The following is a 15,114-nucleotide window of genomic DNA, read 5'->3' as shown; positions in this document are numbered from 1 at the left end:
CGCATTGCTATGTGTAAACATATACAATATTTTTTCCATTAGAATATCTTTGTGAGACCCTGACAAATTTATACACAGAGCTGTATTTTATTCCGGCAAGTACAATTGTGATATCACCCTCTTGTCTGGGAAATAAATAGTACACCTGTGTTCCTTTAGCACAACGAACTCTACTTAAATAATTGCTCTCTAGGACTATTTACTTAACGTAATTCCATGTAAAATTCAAATAAGCGTATTGGTAAGTGAATACATTTTAAATAGAGGAAGTAACTATAAATAAATAGTCGTGGGAGAAGATTAACAAACAGAAAGGTGTTGGATTTTAAAAAAATGCAGTTATTGGTTGAGACTCTGAGCGCCGCTGTTCACCAATCCGGCGGAGAAATGGGAAGAGAGATCCAGCCAGCCCCGCCCGCAGCTACACAGCACAGAACACAGAGATCAGAGTCACACGTACTCAGCGGGATTTTACAGATAAAATTAAGACTGTTTCATAGATATTTAACATCAGTGATTGCGAAAACAAAGAACTGCGGCTAAAAGAAAATACACACCTGACTGGGAATCAGAGCACTATATACATCCGGAGAAAAATGGAGGATATACAAAGTCTCCGGGACTGCATACGGCGAGTCCTGTTTTGTTTTTTAATGATTACCGTTTGGGAGGCGGTTTCTGGGCAGATTCGCTATTCGATCCCAGAGGAAACGCACAAAGGCTCTTTCGTGGGGAATATAGCAAAGGATTTGGGACTTGAACTAAAAGAGTTCTCAGACCGCCGTGTCCGCATTGTTGCCAGAGGTAGGAGTCAGTATTTTGCTTTGAATTTTAAGAGTGGCCATTTATACACCACAGACAGAATAGACAGAGAGGAGATCTGTGGCCGGATAGAGATATGTTTGATAAAGTTTGAGGTTCTTCGTGAGGATAAAGCGACGCTTTTTCCAGTTGAAGTTGAAATCACAGATATTAATGACAATGCTCCAGGCTTCCAATCAGATAAATTAGAGTTAAAAATCAGCGAGACAACAGCTGCGGGGACCCGGATTTCCCTGCAGCAGTCGCGGGATCCAGATGTGGGAATTAATTCTATCCAGATATATCACCTGAGCAATAATACGCATTTTTCTCTGGATGTGCAAACTATAACCGATAATGTGAAATATGCCGAATTGGTGCTGGAAAAGTCTCTAGACCGGGAAGAACAAGCTGTTCATGATCTAATCCTCACAGCCACTGACGGGGGAGATCCAGTCAAGTCGGGCACTGCGCAAATCCGCATTATTGTTCTTGATGCAAATGACAACGCACCAGTTTTCACTGAAGCTATCTATACAGCGAGCGTTTTGGAAAATGTGCCGAAAGGTTCCACGGTGGTATCAGTGAAAGCCACTGATCCGGATGAAGGAGTCAACAAAGAGTTAAAATACTCATTCAGATCAATCGTGGAGAAAGCTTCCCAAATATTCCATTTGGATTCTAGGACGGGAGAAGTAACAGTCGTGGGGAACTTGGACTTTGAGGAATCCGCAGTATATGAAATCGAAGTGCAAGCCCATGACGGGGGAGGCCTTTTCGACAGATCCAAAATTGTGATCCTTGTTAGCGATGTGAATGACAACGCTCCAGAACTGACGATCACATCTCTCCTCAACTCGATCCCTGAGGACTCTCCCCCCGGGACTGTGATCGCCCTTTTAAATGTGCAAGATCTAGATTCCGGAGAGAACGGGGAAGTCACGTGCTCCGTAGCCAGCAACCTCCCCTTTCAGCTGAGGAAATCGTTGGATAATTATTACAGTCTGGTGACAGACCGAGCCCTGGACAGGGAGCAGGTGGCAGCATACAACATCACAGTGACCGCCACGGACAACGGGACTCCTACTCTTTCTACAGCCACCGCTATCCAACTCCGGATTTTAGACACGAACGACAACGCCCCTATCTTCGATAAAACTTCCTACACCGCCTACGTCACTGAGAATAACCCGAGAGGAGCCTCCGTTTTCTCCCTGACGGCGCATGACTACGACTTGGAGGACAACTGCCGAATCACTTACTCTATTACTGGAACTCAGACCCAGGAAGCTCCGCCCTCTTCCTCCATCTCCATTAACTCCGAAACTGGGGCTGTCTACGCTCTGCGCTCCTTCGATTACGAACAGTTCCGGGAGATTCGGTTCCAAGTCCAGGCTCAGGATGGGGGGTCCCCACCTCTCAGCAGTAATGTCTCCGTCACTCTCTTTATACTAGATCAGAATGACAACAGCCCGCACATCTTACACCCCTCCTTTCCCACCGATGGCTCCACGGGAGTGGAGTTGGCCCCTCGCTCCTCCGAGCCGGGTTACCTGGTCACTAAGGTGGTGGCGGTGGATGCAGACTCCGGGCAGAACGCCTGGCTCTCCTACCAGCTGCTGAAGGCTACAGAGCCGGGGCTCTTCTCTGTGGGACTCCACAGCGGCGAGATCAGGACGGCGCGCTCCTTTCTCGACAAAGATGCGCTCAAGCAAAGTCTGGTGGTTTTGGTGAAGGACAACGGGCATCCCCCTCTCTCTGCCACGGCCACTGTCACGGTGGTGGTGGCTGACAGCATCCCCGAAATCCTCTCCGATTTAAGCAGCCTCTCAGCTCCTGTAGACCCCGAGTCCAGCCTCACCTTGTATTTGGTGATCGCTGTGGCTTCCGTTTCCTGCTTGTTCTTGACCTTTCTCATAGTGTTAGTGGCGCTGAGGCTCCGCCGGTGGAGAAGCTCGCAGCTGTTTGACTCCTCGAGAGTGACTTTCAGTGGAGTTCCGGTCTCGCAGTTTGTGGGGCTCGATGGAGTCAGAGCTTTTCTTCACTCCTACTCACAGGAGGTTTCTCTGACCACGGACTCCAGAAAGAGCCAGTTCAACTTTCCCCAATCAAACTATTCAAATACTCTGAGTAGTGAGCAAACTTGTGAGATAAAGGATCCTATTCTAGTTACTGAGGATGTAAGCATTAGTAACGGGGATCAGACCTCTGTTCAGGTGAGCTAAGGTTATTGTGTCTTCGTTTTGTGGGTCGAAAGTATATAATGTTAATTTCTCGGGAAATGTCTAATGAGGGGGAAATGATGCTTTATGTTCGTTTGTGGGAGAAGGAAAGGAGGTAATTCCAGGCCCCAGTGAAGTCAATAGTGAACTGTGTCTTCTGTGTTGCAAACGTTGGCTCTTGGGGCATTAGGATATGTGTGACTTTTGATACATTAATTTTCAATCGTCCACCTTTTCTTTTTAAATGGCACAATATATGTTTCTCTTTTAATGTTTGTTTGAAAGTAGATTCTCTTCCTGTATCTTCATATATCTGTTACCTACCTGGGATGGTATAGAAATTTCAGTGTATATAGTACTTCAATTTTGTTGGAAATTGATTTGAAGACCATGAACCTCTTAAATTTAACATAGAAAAAGAGCTACCTTATTTTTTCCATAATATAATTTAATCACAATTAAAATCATAGTTTTGTCCTATAATTTATCTCATGTTCTTTTAATTTTGTTTCCCTATTGATATACATGTTCCCAATAGCCTGGCCTTTCACGTTTGAAAGTTATGGACATTTTTTTATACAGCACGTTATATAAGCACCCATTCAGCATGCACCTTAAGACACCTGTATAAATGTTAACAAGTCAATAACCCTATTGAAACAGATACTTTGCTGAGTCAGGTCATATTCATTACTTTATAATTATTTGTAGATTATTTACTTGTTTGGTGAAGATATACCTCTCAGCTTTAAGAAGATTAATCCATTTTTAAACCACTCATGTCTATTCTTATTATTATGTAAATGTCAGAAATGCAGAATTATGAAACTAGTATATAGGGCATCATTATAATATGCAATAATGTCTATAATTTTTGTTGTTTGTGTATTACCATTGGGCCTTGAAACATTTAATGGTTTGATTCAACGTTTATAAAGGAGGTTATAGATGACATAATAATTTTGTTATTAGAGAAAACATTCTCATGCATAGTCACAATTATATATTTGAAATGAGAGCTAACTAGTCACTATATTAAATCCCTTGGTCCTTGGTAATGCAGTGAACTCTGACTCATGTACAAAAACAAATGATCAGAGCCTTAGGTTGGATTCTAGTGGTGTCCTTTGAAGATTGGGTTTATAAGTGAAATTTTCAAAATTCCTTTTGATGTTTCCTATTTAGAACACTTAATAGTTCTATTCTATTCTATTTTATATAGGCTCTTATACTGCACTCATCTCCATAGTATCTGAGCTCTTTCCAGTAGTGGCTTATATCTGTCTTTGTTCGCTGTTAAGGAAGGCAAATTAAAGAAATGTGCCTTACACTTAGAGTGAAAGGTGGTCAGGTTTGTTAGGGTCCTTAGTTTGGGGGGGGCGGGGAGTTACTCCTAAAGACTTGGACTAGCCCCAGTAAAGTTCTGTATCCCATACAGACAAGCTTTTCCCTTATGGTAAAGAGTTCCTTTGTGCCAGAGGAGCAAAATTCTCCACCAAGAAGTTCATCCTGCATCTTTAGGCAATCTTTTTGATATCCTAGGCCTAAGGCTATACAGCACTTTGAATATGACTGATATCTTGAACTTTATTCAATTATTGTATGAGAAGCCAGGGTAGAGAGTACAGGACAGGTTTGAAGTGCTACTGGTATCCTGTGTTCCCGAGAAGATGCATTACTGTGCTCTATACTATGTGGAATTTCCTTAGCATTGAAGATTTATGCCAGTCATATCACATAGCTGTAGACCATTCAAGAGAATAACAGAGGTCAGGTCATCTTCTGCCAGGATGGGGAGTCTCCTAGCTAACTAGAGATGATAGAAAGTGCTACTTGTCCAAGAGGATGAGAACGCATGTCTGCCTTTTATCCATTGACTAAAGGAAATTATCCATCAGTGCCACTAAATCCATTTCAGTTCCATCTCCTGGGCTGAATCCAGATTGTGCCAGGTCTAGAATATTAACATTACTTAGAAAAATCGTAGCTGGCCTTTATGTATTTATTCTGTGAGTTTATTCAAGAATGGAAGGTTTTACGTTGGGTGGTAGATGGCTAGAACTGATGTATCCACGGTGGGTTTCTTTGATGTTTGTTAGACAACTCGGATGTTTGAAGGAAGAAGGGTAGATTCCTTCTCTGAATGTGGCATTGGATATTTTTGTCATGAGTGGCACCAGGTGCTCATGACTCTTTCACAAGTCAGGAAGGGCATGGATCTGATTCATAAGTCTTGGGTTGGGACTTTTTTAGAGTGTCCTTAACTTCTTGATGAGTGCATGCATTGAATTCTGGGAATGCATATGGTCTGTTGATTGGTGAGTATAGGCAGAATGGATCCAGGCTACTTGAAAAGGTTTTCTTAATGTGCATGATCTTCTTAGTGAAGTAGGATGATAGTTCTTTGCAGGACTTGATACTCAGTTCTGATGCAGTTTGTAGTAATTAAGGATTAAGGAACTGGTTTACCACTCTGGGTAGCTCCTTATGGTAGGATTTGGCATCCTCAGTGGAGGCTAATAAGAGAGTTATTTTGGCCTGTAGTAAAGCCTCAGTACAGGGTATGAGGAACTTATTACATTTCATCCTCTGTGTATCAGCTTTTGTTTTCCACCATTAGCACGTAATTTGCCATTTCTCTTTCTTCATTCAGTGCAGAATGTCAGAAAACCCAGGAATTCTGTATGGGCTGTGGAGAGGAAGTGGCCATTTGAGGACCATTCCATCAATGATCAAGGTTCATGTACAGTGATAATGAGTCATCACATCCTCCTCTTCTCATTCTGTGGATGGAATGCTGTTGTCCTTTAGCAGCCTGTAGGATTTCTTGGGGTCCATGTGTCTTCATGGCCAAATCAGGATCACTGGTCTCATTGCGTGAGAGCTGGAAGATCTCTGACCACTGCTGTAATGAGGTGATGGTCTATCCAAGACAGCGGCTGGGTTTTGATATCCTTGATCTTGACATCTAGTCTGATGCTCAGGTCCAGGGTATGACCAGCTGCATAGGCTGGACAAGAGATTACCAGTGAAAGTCCTAAAGAGGCAAGAGATTAGGTGAATTTTGGGGGGGTTGCATTTGCAGCCTTTTAAATATGTATGTTGAAATCTCCCAGGATGACAAGCTGGGGTATGTCACCACCATAACTGAAAAGGTATCAGTGAGCTCTTTTATGAATCCTTTAGTCAGTCATGGTATTTAAATAAACATAAAAGCTACGTTAGCTTTGGCTCTGATTTCTATTGTCAGATGAATTAATTTGAATGTTGTCTTACTTTTTTTGATTTGATGTTTGATGAGAAGATGAATGCAGTGCTGCCTGCTGTCTTGTGTCCGTCTGTGATACATCGAGTATCCTAGGAGGATGAAGTGGGGTAGAATGGGTATCATCCAGCCATGTCTCAATGATGCAGGCTATACTGGGTGCTTCATTACTGATGAGGTTATGATTTATTCTCCTTTGAATCATTCCATTTATTCTTCAGGAGGTGAGATCTTGGGAACCTGACCTGGATAATAACTGTTCAATCACTTGAGAATAAAAAGTCCTTACCTTAAATGATACTAATGCTTTGTTCTCTAAAGGATGGATTGCCCCCATTGGAACATCATGGTTATGCTTCATAATTATATAATGCTGTCCAACCAAGGGTTTGATCTTTGCTTACAGAAATCAACAGCAGTGTTTCTCCTCTGCCATCAGTTGGCTTTAGATCGGCCCCCAAGGGCATTAAAATTACAAGGAATATTAGTTTCCCAACAATCCTGTCTATTTAATAAGATTTTATTATCACAATTTTAAATATGGGGAAGGTCAAGCACAGAGAGATTTAGGCCAATTTATTTTTCAAATCTGCATGCTTAAAAGCACCTAAATTTTAAACACTTAAATAAGTGGTCTGTTTCAAGAGTTAGTAGTAGACAAAAATCCCAGTAAAATCAATTGGAAAACATGTTCCACATTCCTGAACATCAAGTCACTTACGTATATTTATAATTATGCATTTAATTACCTTATTTGAAACACACAACATTGAAAAAATTGGCCTAAGTGACTTTCCAAATGTCATGAACAGGAATTTTGTGGCAGAGCTGACAAGAGAACCCAGATCTCTAGAACAGGGGTCGGCAACCTTTCAGAAGTGCTGTGCCCAGTCTTCATTTATTCTCTCTAATTTAAGGTTTTGCCTGCCAGTAATACATTTTAACGTTTAGAAGGTCTCTTTCTATAAGTCTATAATATATAACTAAACGGTTGTTGTATGTAAAGTAAATAAGGTTTTTTAGATGTTTAAGAAGCTTCACTTAAAATTAAATTAAAATGCAGAGCCCCCCGGTCCAGTGGCTAGGACCCAGGCAGTGTGAGTGTCACTGAAAATAAGCTCGTGTGCGATCTTCGCCATGCATGCCATAGGTTGCCTACCCCTGCTCTAGACTCAAGGCCCAATGCTTAAATCATAAAACCATTCATAGATTATTTTAAACAAAAATCAAAATTGGGCAAGAGTTTTGCACCTATGTTTTAACCCTGAAAGGGGAGCTGAGAAGTGTTCATCTTATCGTGGAAGCCTGCCATACATTTTCAGCATCGAAATGGTTGACTTTCTTTGTTCTTTATAGATGAAATATAATGTTATCACTTTCGTAAACAAGAGGAAGTCCACACAAGATCTCTCCGAACTTGGTTGTTAGGGAACTGTGATGTCTTATATAAAATTAATTATAATACCGACAATCTATTTAATGTCATATTAATCCTCCAGTAAATTACTTCTACTATATTGAATCAACTCGTTGATTTCTCTGAGGCAGATATATTGTAATCCGAAATCAAAGTGTAACTTTGCACTTTTTCAGAGTGACTCTAACTCATTCAGTTTTACTGCTTTCTCAAAATACTGTCTTGAGGACTGTCTTGTTGTCTGTCGCTTTATAATCTTCGACCCTCCAAAATTAGTCATGTGGAAGAAAGAACTTACACTTCCTCCTATTTTGGGCGCCTGTGATTTCTCCTCTCACGATGCAATTCATTTAGCGTTGCAGTTCTCTCACTAAGACTCAGAGTGCCGCTGTTGGCCAATGCGGAGCTAGGGCTGCAGCCGGAGATCCACCGGAGCCCACTGCAAAGCGATTATAATGTTACGCAGTGCAGATCTCGGATGAAGGAGAGCAGAGGGACAGTGTTTCTGCCAAAAGACATCCTGGCTTCCGCGGTATCGAATTTCCGAAGTAAAATTAAGCACGGGACTGGATTTTATTTATATTTTATTACGGAGGATTCTTACAATCTGAGGGGAATTTGGTCCGGAATATCTATTCAAAATACACCGGGAAAGGAAACAAAGGGGCTGAGAGTGACTGGGATGGAAATCAGGCACAGAGATCTGAGCCGGGCAGTCACACGGCAAGTACTGTTGTTTCCCTTCTTATTCTTTTTGTTCTGCCGGGCGGTCTCGGAGCAGATTCGTTATTCGATTCCTGAGGAAATGGCCAAAGGGTCTCTAGTGGGGAACCTCGCCAAGGATTTGGGGCTGAATATGAGAGAACTGCCTCTGCGAAAGCTCCGTGTGAATTCGGAAAATAAATATTTCACTGTAAACGAGGAACACGGCAACCTGTATGTAAATTACAGGTTAGACCGGGAGAAACTATGCGGCGAGAAACCCCTTTGTGTCTTAAATTTAGAAGTTGTGGTTGAAAACCCTTTAAATGTTTTCCACGTGAACGTCGCAATCCAGGACATTAATGATAATACACCGCGGTTCGTTAAAAATAATATCGATTTAGAAATTAATGAATTAGCACAACCTGGTGCGCGATTTCCACTAGAACCTGCGCAAGATCCCGATGTTGGAATCAACTCACTGCAGAGTTACCATCTTAGTCCAAATCCATATTTTGTTTTGGAACTGAGAGAAAATCCGGACGGCAACAAATATGCAGAATTAGTGTTAAAGAAACCTTTGGATCGAGAAAAAGAAAGGTCTCTTCATTTAATCTTGTCCTCCGTGGATGGGGGAGAGCCAGTCAAAACGGGGACAGTTCCGATTAAGATTAACATTATTGATGCCAATGACAATCCCCCTATATTCACTGAAAAAATCTACAAAGTCAGCATGAGAGAAAACCTACCGAAGGGAACCTTAGTGCTTCAGGTGAAAGCGACTGACGCGGATGAAGGTACAAATTCCAAAATAACATATTCTTTCAGCAACATACCGCAGAGCGCGCAGCAACTGTTCGGTTTGGATGCTAGTAATGGAAAGATTACAGCAAAAGGTATCTTGGACTTTGAAGAAAAAAATAGCTACACGTTTGACGTGGAAGCCAGAGATGAGGGAAGTCTGACTGCCCATTCTAAAGTTCAAATAGAAATTCTCGATGAGAACGACAACGCTCCCGAAGTGACATTAACATCCGTATCCAGTCCCATTCCCGAAGACTCACTACCCGGAACAGTGATAGCTCTGATCAAAGCCCGTGACCGAGACGATGGAAGAAATGGAGAAGTGACCTGTCGCATTCAAGATAATTTGCCTTTTAAAATAATATCCTCCTCTAATAATTACTACAAGCTCCTCACAGACAGCCCCCTGGACAGGGAAAGGACCCCGGAGTACAATATCACAATCACAGCCACAGACAAAGGCTCTCCCCCTCTCTCCACCCAGAAAACCATCCTATTACAGATCTCGGACATCAATGACAACGCCCCTGTCTTTGAGAACCCTTCCTACACCGCCTATGTGCCAGAGAACAATCCCTCGGGGGCCTCTATTTTCAGTGTAAAAGCCTCAGACCGGGATCTGGACCGGAACGCCCGAGTCACTTACTCCATCCTGAGCAGCAACCTCGAGGAGGTGCCTCTCTCCTCCTACATCTCTATTAACTCCCAGACCGGAGCTATCTATGCGCAGCGCTCCTTCGACTACGAGCAATTCCGGGAGTTTGAAGTGCAAGTGAAGGCCCAAGATGGCGGGTCCCCGCCTCTCAGCAGCAATGTCACCGTCAGGGTGTTTATTCTGGATCAGAATGATAACGCCCCTCGCATCCTGTACCCTTCCGTGGGAGCCGATGGCTCCGCCTTGTTCGAGATGGTCCCTCGCTCGGCCGAGGCAGGTTATCTGGTGACTAAGGTGGTGGCGGTGGATGCTGACTCAGGGCACAATGCCTGGCTCTCCTACCATTTGCTCCACGCCACGGAACCGACGCTGTTCAGCATGGGGCTGCACACCGGGGAGATCCGGACAGCCCGCGCCTTTGCGGACAGAGATGCTGTGAAGCACAGGCTGGTCACCCTGGTGAAGGATAACGGGCAGCCGCCTCTGTCAGCCACAGTGACTCTCAACCTGGTGTTTGCAGAGAACTTCCAAGAGGCTCTTCCGGAAATGAGCGACCAATCGGGTGACTCGACACCTCAGACTGATTTACAGTTTTACTTGGTGCTGGCTTTAGCCCTGATCTCAATTTTGTTCCTCCTGACAATGACACTGGCCATTGTGATGAAATTGCGAAGTTCAAGGAAACCTAAATTACTTCAGTGTTTTGATCGTGACCCTTTTTCCAAGACTATACCTACATTCCCACCAAATTTTGGAGATGGTACTTTGCCTTATTCTTATCAGCTATGTTTATCCTCAGAATCTAAGAAAAATGAATTTTCTTTCCTGAAACCTAATGCCCAGATATCAGAGAATGTTCTCTGCAGTGGGAACTCTGGGACCTTACTTATGAACAATGGATGTAGCGTCCTAACATCTGAAACGGAAACTGCGGAAGTGGTAAGTTTCTAGTTCTGTGATTTATATGATTTTTAGATCTATTACTTGTTTTCATAATTGCACAAGGTTAATCCTCCTTAAATAGTATAAGAGACCTTTGTTAAACTGTTGTTATTTTTGTAGGATTTACTGGCACTCAAAATTGCATGAATTTGTTTTCACTGTACCCCGTTCGGGGAGTGGATCAGTGTTATATCCATTTTACAGCACATGAAGAAGTAAAATAACTTTCTTAAGGTCAGAAAGGAGAAGTATAATAGAATAAACTCAGATTTCTTAAGTCCCCTCCATTGCCTTAACAACCACTCCGTCCTGCATCTCCAAGGAAGAATATCCTTCCTCTCATTTCAGTGGATTTCTTTACAAAAACTACGTTTCTTGGAGCCCTTTTATAATTTAAGTGGGTTGTACTCCTTCTTGTGAGTAGGAAAAATAACTATTCCTGTACATTAACAATATACTTAAAAAAAACTTTTTAATTGCTTCTTTGGAAGTATTCCTTATTTGCTATTCCATGGGAAATTGAATAATTATTCCCAGATAGAAAAAGATTCTGTTATTCATTTTAAGTGTCACCTCTCTTTCATTTTACAGATACACAATTACATATCTGTAAAATACACTAATATAGTGTAAAGATGTCATTGACATGGCTTTCTAGAGGCTGCATTATTCATCTGTGGCAAAATCTTCAGTCAATTATTCAGGTCCTCCTAACCAGGTGAAAATAACACCTTACCTGGGCCTTGGGCCCCTATAATTAGAGGTGGACATTCTGTATTTAGGGAATGGGAGGTGTATTCTTCTGTGAGTTGCTGTTATGTCAGTTCTTTGAACCTGATCTACGGATTGGAATGCTGATTATTGTCCTGGAGGAGCTCAGTTAGTGGGGAGGGTGATGGTAATGTTTTGTAGGTTACTGTGTGTGGTTCCAAATGTCTCTGCCTGGTCTGGGCATATCTAATGCTCTTGCAGTACAAAGAAGCCTATAGCTTCTCATAATACTAGATCTTCTAAAACTGAATGTGGATATTGCCAAATAAAAATACTGAATACAATATTTAATATTACCCATTAGGCACAGTACATACAAACAGACAGTTTGTGTTGCCAGATTATCAATATAATGCCATTTGTCCACTCTCACAAAGTGTTTGACCTCCTGGTCTGCCTTCCTATATTGCTCATGGTATTTGTCCTTTAGCTTCTGGAATTCTGTGTCTAAAACTTTTTTCTTCAGGGCTCATCTGGTTTCTATGGCATTCCATGGGCTGGGTGTAATTCACTCCTTCCTTCTCTTTTGCCTGTAGCCTAGACAGGCTTCAGGGCTGTTCATAAATTACTGTTACTTTGTCCCACTTCCAGCTGATCTCATCTGCATTCCCCTCCTCTTCATCAAGGTCTGCAAGTGCTTGAAACTTTTTCTTTAACTGCAGAATGAAGGCTTTCTGTATTTCAAGGGACTTTAGCTTGTCAATATCATAACACCTATGTCCCTTAATTGGTGGACCCTCACTTCTCAGTTTTAGGTTGATAGAGGCTGTCACGAGATGGTGGTTGCTGCCAACATTTGCACCCCTTCTCACTTTCACATCTGTCAATAAGCATCGCCATTTGCCATTGATCATGATATGGTCAATCTGGTTCTTATCTCTGCCATTTGGAGATCACCATGTCAACTTGTGAATTTCACAATATTCAGATAGGGTTCCACTGATGACTAGGCCATTCATATTACAGAAATCAACAAGCCTTTCTCCGTTTTCATTCATGGTGCCACACCCATGTCTTGCCATTTCTCTGTCATTGTTTGTGTTGTCCTTACCAACCTCGGCATTCAGGTCTTCCATGATGATAGTTAGGTTATGGCATGATACTCTCTCTAACTCCACCTGTAGTGTAAGGTAGAATTTGTTCTTTACTTCTTCATCATTGTTATTTGTTGGAGCATAGCACTGAATCAGGGTGACATTATTACACCCTCATGGTGTTATCTATCATCCTGTCCAGAAAACAGCAATTTTTTTCACGAGGCTGTTGTTAATCTTCCTGATCCCATCCATCTGCTCTTGCTGACACCCAGGATGTGTAAGCTGTAGCATCTCATCTCTGCTGTGACCTGAGCTAGCTTCCCTGTTTCATACATTATCAATGTATTCCAAAAAACAAGTCTGTGTTTTGTCTTGGTGTTGAGCACTGCAGTCTTCATGCCACTGGCTTCCTTTTGGCTTTCACCACTGGCAGTCATATGGGTCATTGACTCCTGAAGGCCATCACACACAGTAATGGTCGATTTCTCCATCACTGCTTCCATAACACATTTTGACTTCTATGGGACAGGGCTGTTAGCCATGTGCCTAACACCTAACCTTGAGGACCAAGGTGTCTGTTTTGTCTGGCCCCTCCCTCACAGATAAATCCAGCATGGTTGAACCTACCAGAAGCAAAAATCCCTGCTGACACAGACTCTGGGGATTGTTAGAGCATGCAACCTGTCCCACCACGACAAGGCACAGACACCGGAGTACAGTACAATACAACCCCTCAATATTACCATATAGTTATTGTATCTGGAGTGACTGATGAACATGGGTGCCAAACTCAGGGAAGACTGTTACAAACCAGGGCACAACCCCCAAACTGTCTGTGGGTTCAATAATAATTTTCACAAACCAAATACTAAGTGCAGGGCTGGCTCTAGGTTTTTTGCTGCCCCAAGCCAAAAAAAAATGTTGACTGCCCCCAACTCCAGTCCTGGGCTCCCCCCTCGCCCCACGCACTCCCCTGCTGCCCCAGCCCTGGGTTCTCCCACACCCATCCACACCCTCTGCTGCCCCCAGCGCTGGACTCCCTCCTTTCTCCCCCACCAGTGTCCCCCTCCCCCGCCTGCCACCCCAGCCCTGGGCTGTCCCCACAACCTGCATCCTCCTGATGTCCCAGCCCTGGGTCACTGGTAACTCACTCCCAGGGCCGGTCATTCAGCAAGAATTTTGGAAGTGCACAGAACACAGACAGGATTGGTTCCCATATGGTTACAGAACTGCAGTAAAGTGGAACAATTTTCAGTTTGTTTGACTGGAGGATATCTGGATGCATATTATAAGACTGTCCTACATAAATGAGGAAAAGTTGAGGTGCCTTTATTATTCTTTTGTTCCACTTTTTCTTTCTATGGGGAATTTGCCAATGCAATATCACTGTCTTCCTTTTAAACAAATAAACCTTAAAAAAGGCAATGGCTGTTGAAAATAGCAATTCCAGTCCTAAAAACAACTGGGAAGCATTTCTTGCTCAATTTTATCCTACTTTTTCTACAGCAAGTTACAGTGGATCAGTATATTTGATTTGGGAGAAATGAAGTAACAGCTGCCCGAATTGAGCTTGAGCGCTCCTGAATTTTGAGGGTGTTCAAATCTGGAAGGCAGGTGCTAGAATCCCTATCTGAATATTAGCTATATCTGGAAAGGAAAAGTCAGTTTCTGCTTCCATGGCTCAGAAATGGAAATCCTCCTAAGTGCCTGGTACTGTATCTAAAGCTGCCCAGGTCCAGAGCCTCCCCTCCCTTACTTTTCATTTTAAATTCTAGTGAGATCCACATAGCTCCCTTGCTAGGCTTCAGATAGAGAGGGACACTGTCCATTTAGGCCACCCAATTCCTTCTTTGGGGGCTTCAAGGTGAGGTCACATTAGTATCCGTAATCCAGTCTGGGGAAATCTTCCGAAGGGGATATCTGGGGCAAAGCCTTCTACTCCTTGGGCATACTTATTCCCCATTCACAGTGCCACCCCTTTCGACTCACAGCAAGCTGCAGCATGGCTCAACTACCTCACTCCTTACCCCTCCCTTTCCTGTTGATAGCTGCCAAGGGATTGCTGGGAAATGTAGCTCTTTCCCTGCTCCAGGGCTGGCTCTATAGGGAGGGAGCTAGGCAAGGAACGACAGCTCCCAGGGTCCTGTAGGTTCTCAGCTCCCATGCTGGATACCCAGCTGCTCCGTGGCTCTGCTTCTGCAGGGTTGTGAGAGGGGAGGAAGTGAGTTTAAAAAAAAAAGGATGGCTTGAATGCTATCCCCTGCAAATGTGCTGCCACAAGCACCTGCTTGTTTTGCTGGTGCCTAGAGCCGACCCTGACTAAGTGTGAACTCCTCAAGCACTATAGCAGCCTTAACATGGAGTCACAGACAGTACCTTGGGCAGTCCAGTCTATCATGCCACCTGGGCAAGCTTTCCTTCATGATAGATGGTCCCTTTCACCAAAAATGACAATAATATTCAGGTTACTCCCAGTCCCAAAGGACCAGTCACTTACC

General features: G+C 43.1%; 1 protein-coding gene across 14 annotated transcripts in view; it reads left to right on the top strand.

The window, feature by feature from the left end:
* LOC116820233 (protocadherin gamma-A4-like) overlaps positions 1 to 15,114 on the top strand; it is a 393,116-nt gene that overhangs the window by 195,567 nt on the left and 182,435 nt on the right. Inside the window, exon 1 of one of the 14 annotated variants that reach the window (XM_075068026.1) lies at positions 510 to 3,017. The exons of 12 other annotated variants lie outside the window; for them this stretch is intronic. In XM_075068026.1, coding sequence (XP_074924127.1) covers positions 597 to 3,017 — 2,421 coding nt within the window. In that variant the 5' untranslated portion in view covers positions 510 to 596. Of the gene's footprint in view, positions 1 to 509; positions 3,018 to 8,168; positions 10,806 to 15,114 lie in introns of those variants that run through there. One more of the 14 variants, XM_075068011.1, reaches the window with a different exon arrangement.

Source organism: Chelonoidis abingdonii, chromosome 7 (genome assembly GCF_003597395.2).
Source record: "Chelonoidis abingdonii isolate Lonesome George chromosome 7, CheloAbing_2.0, whole genome shotgun sequence".
Classification (NCBI taxonomy): domain Eukaryota; kingdom Metazoa; phylum Chordata; order Testudines; family Testudinidae; genus Chelonoidis; species Chelonoidis abingdonii.
This window is presented reverse-complemented; position numbering and strand designations above follow the sequence as displayed.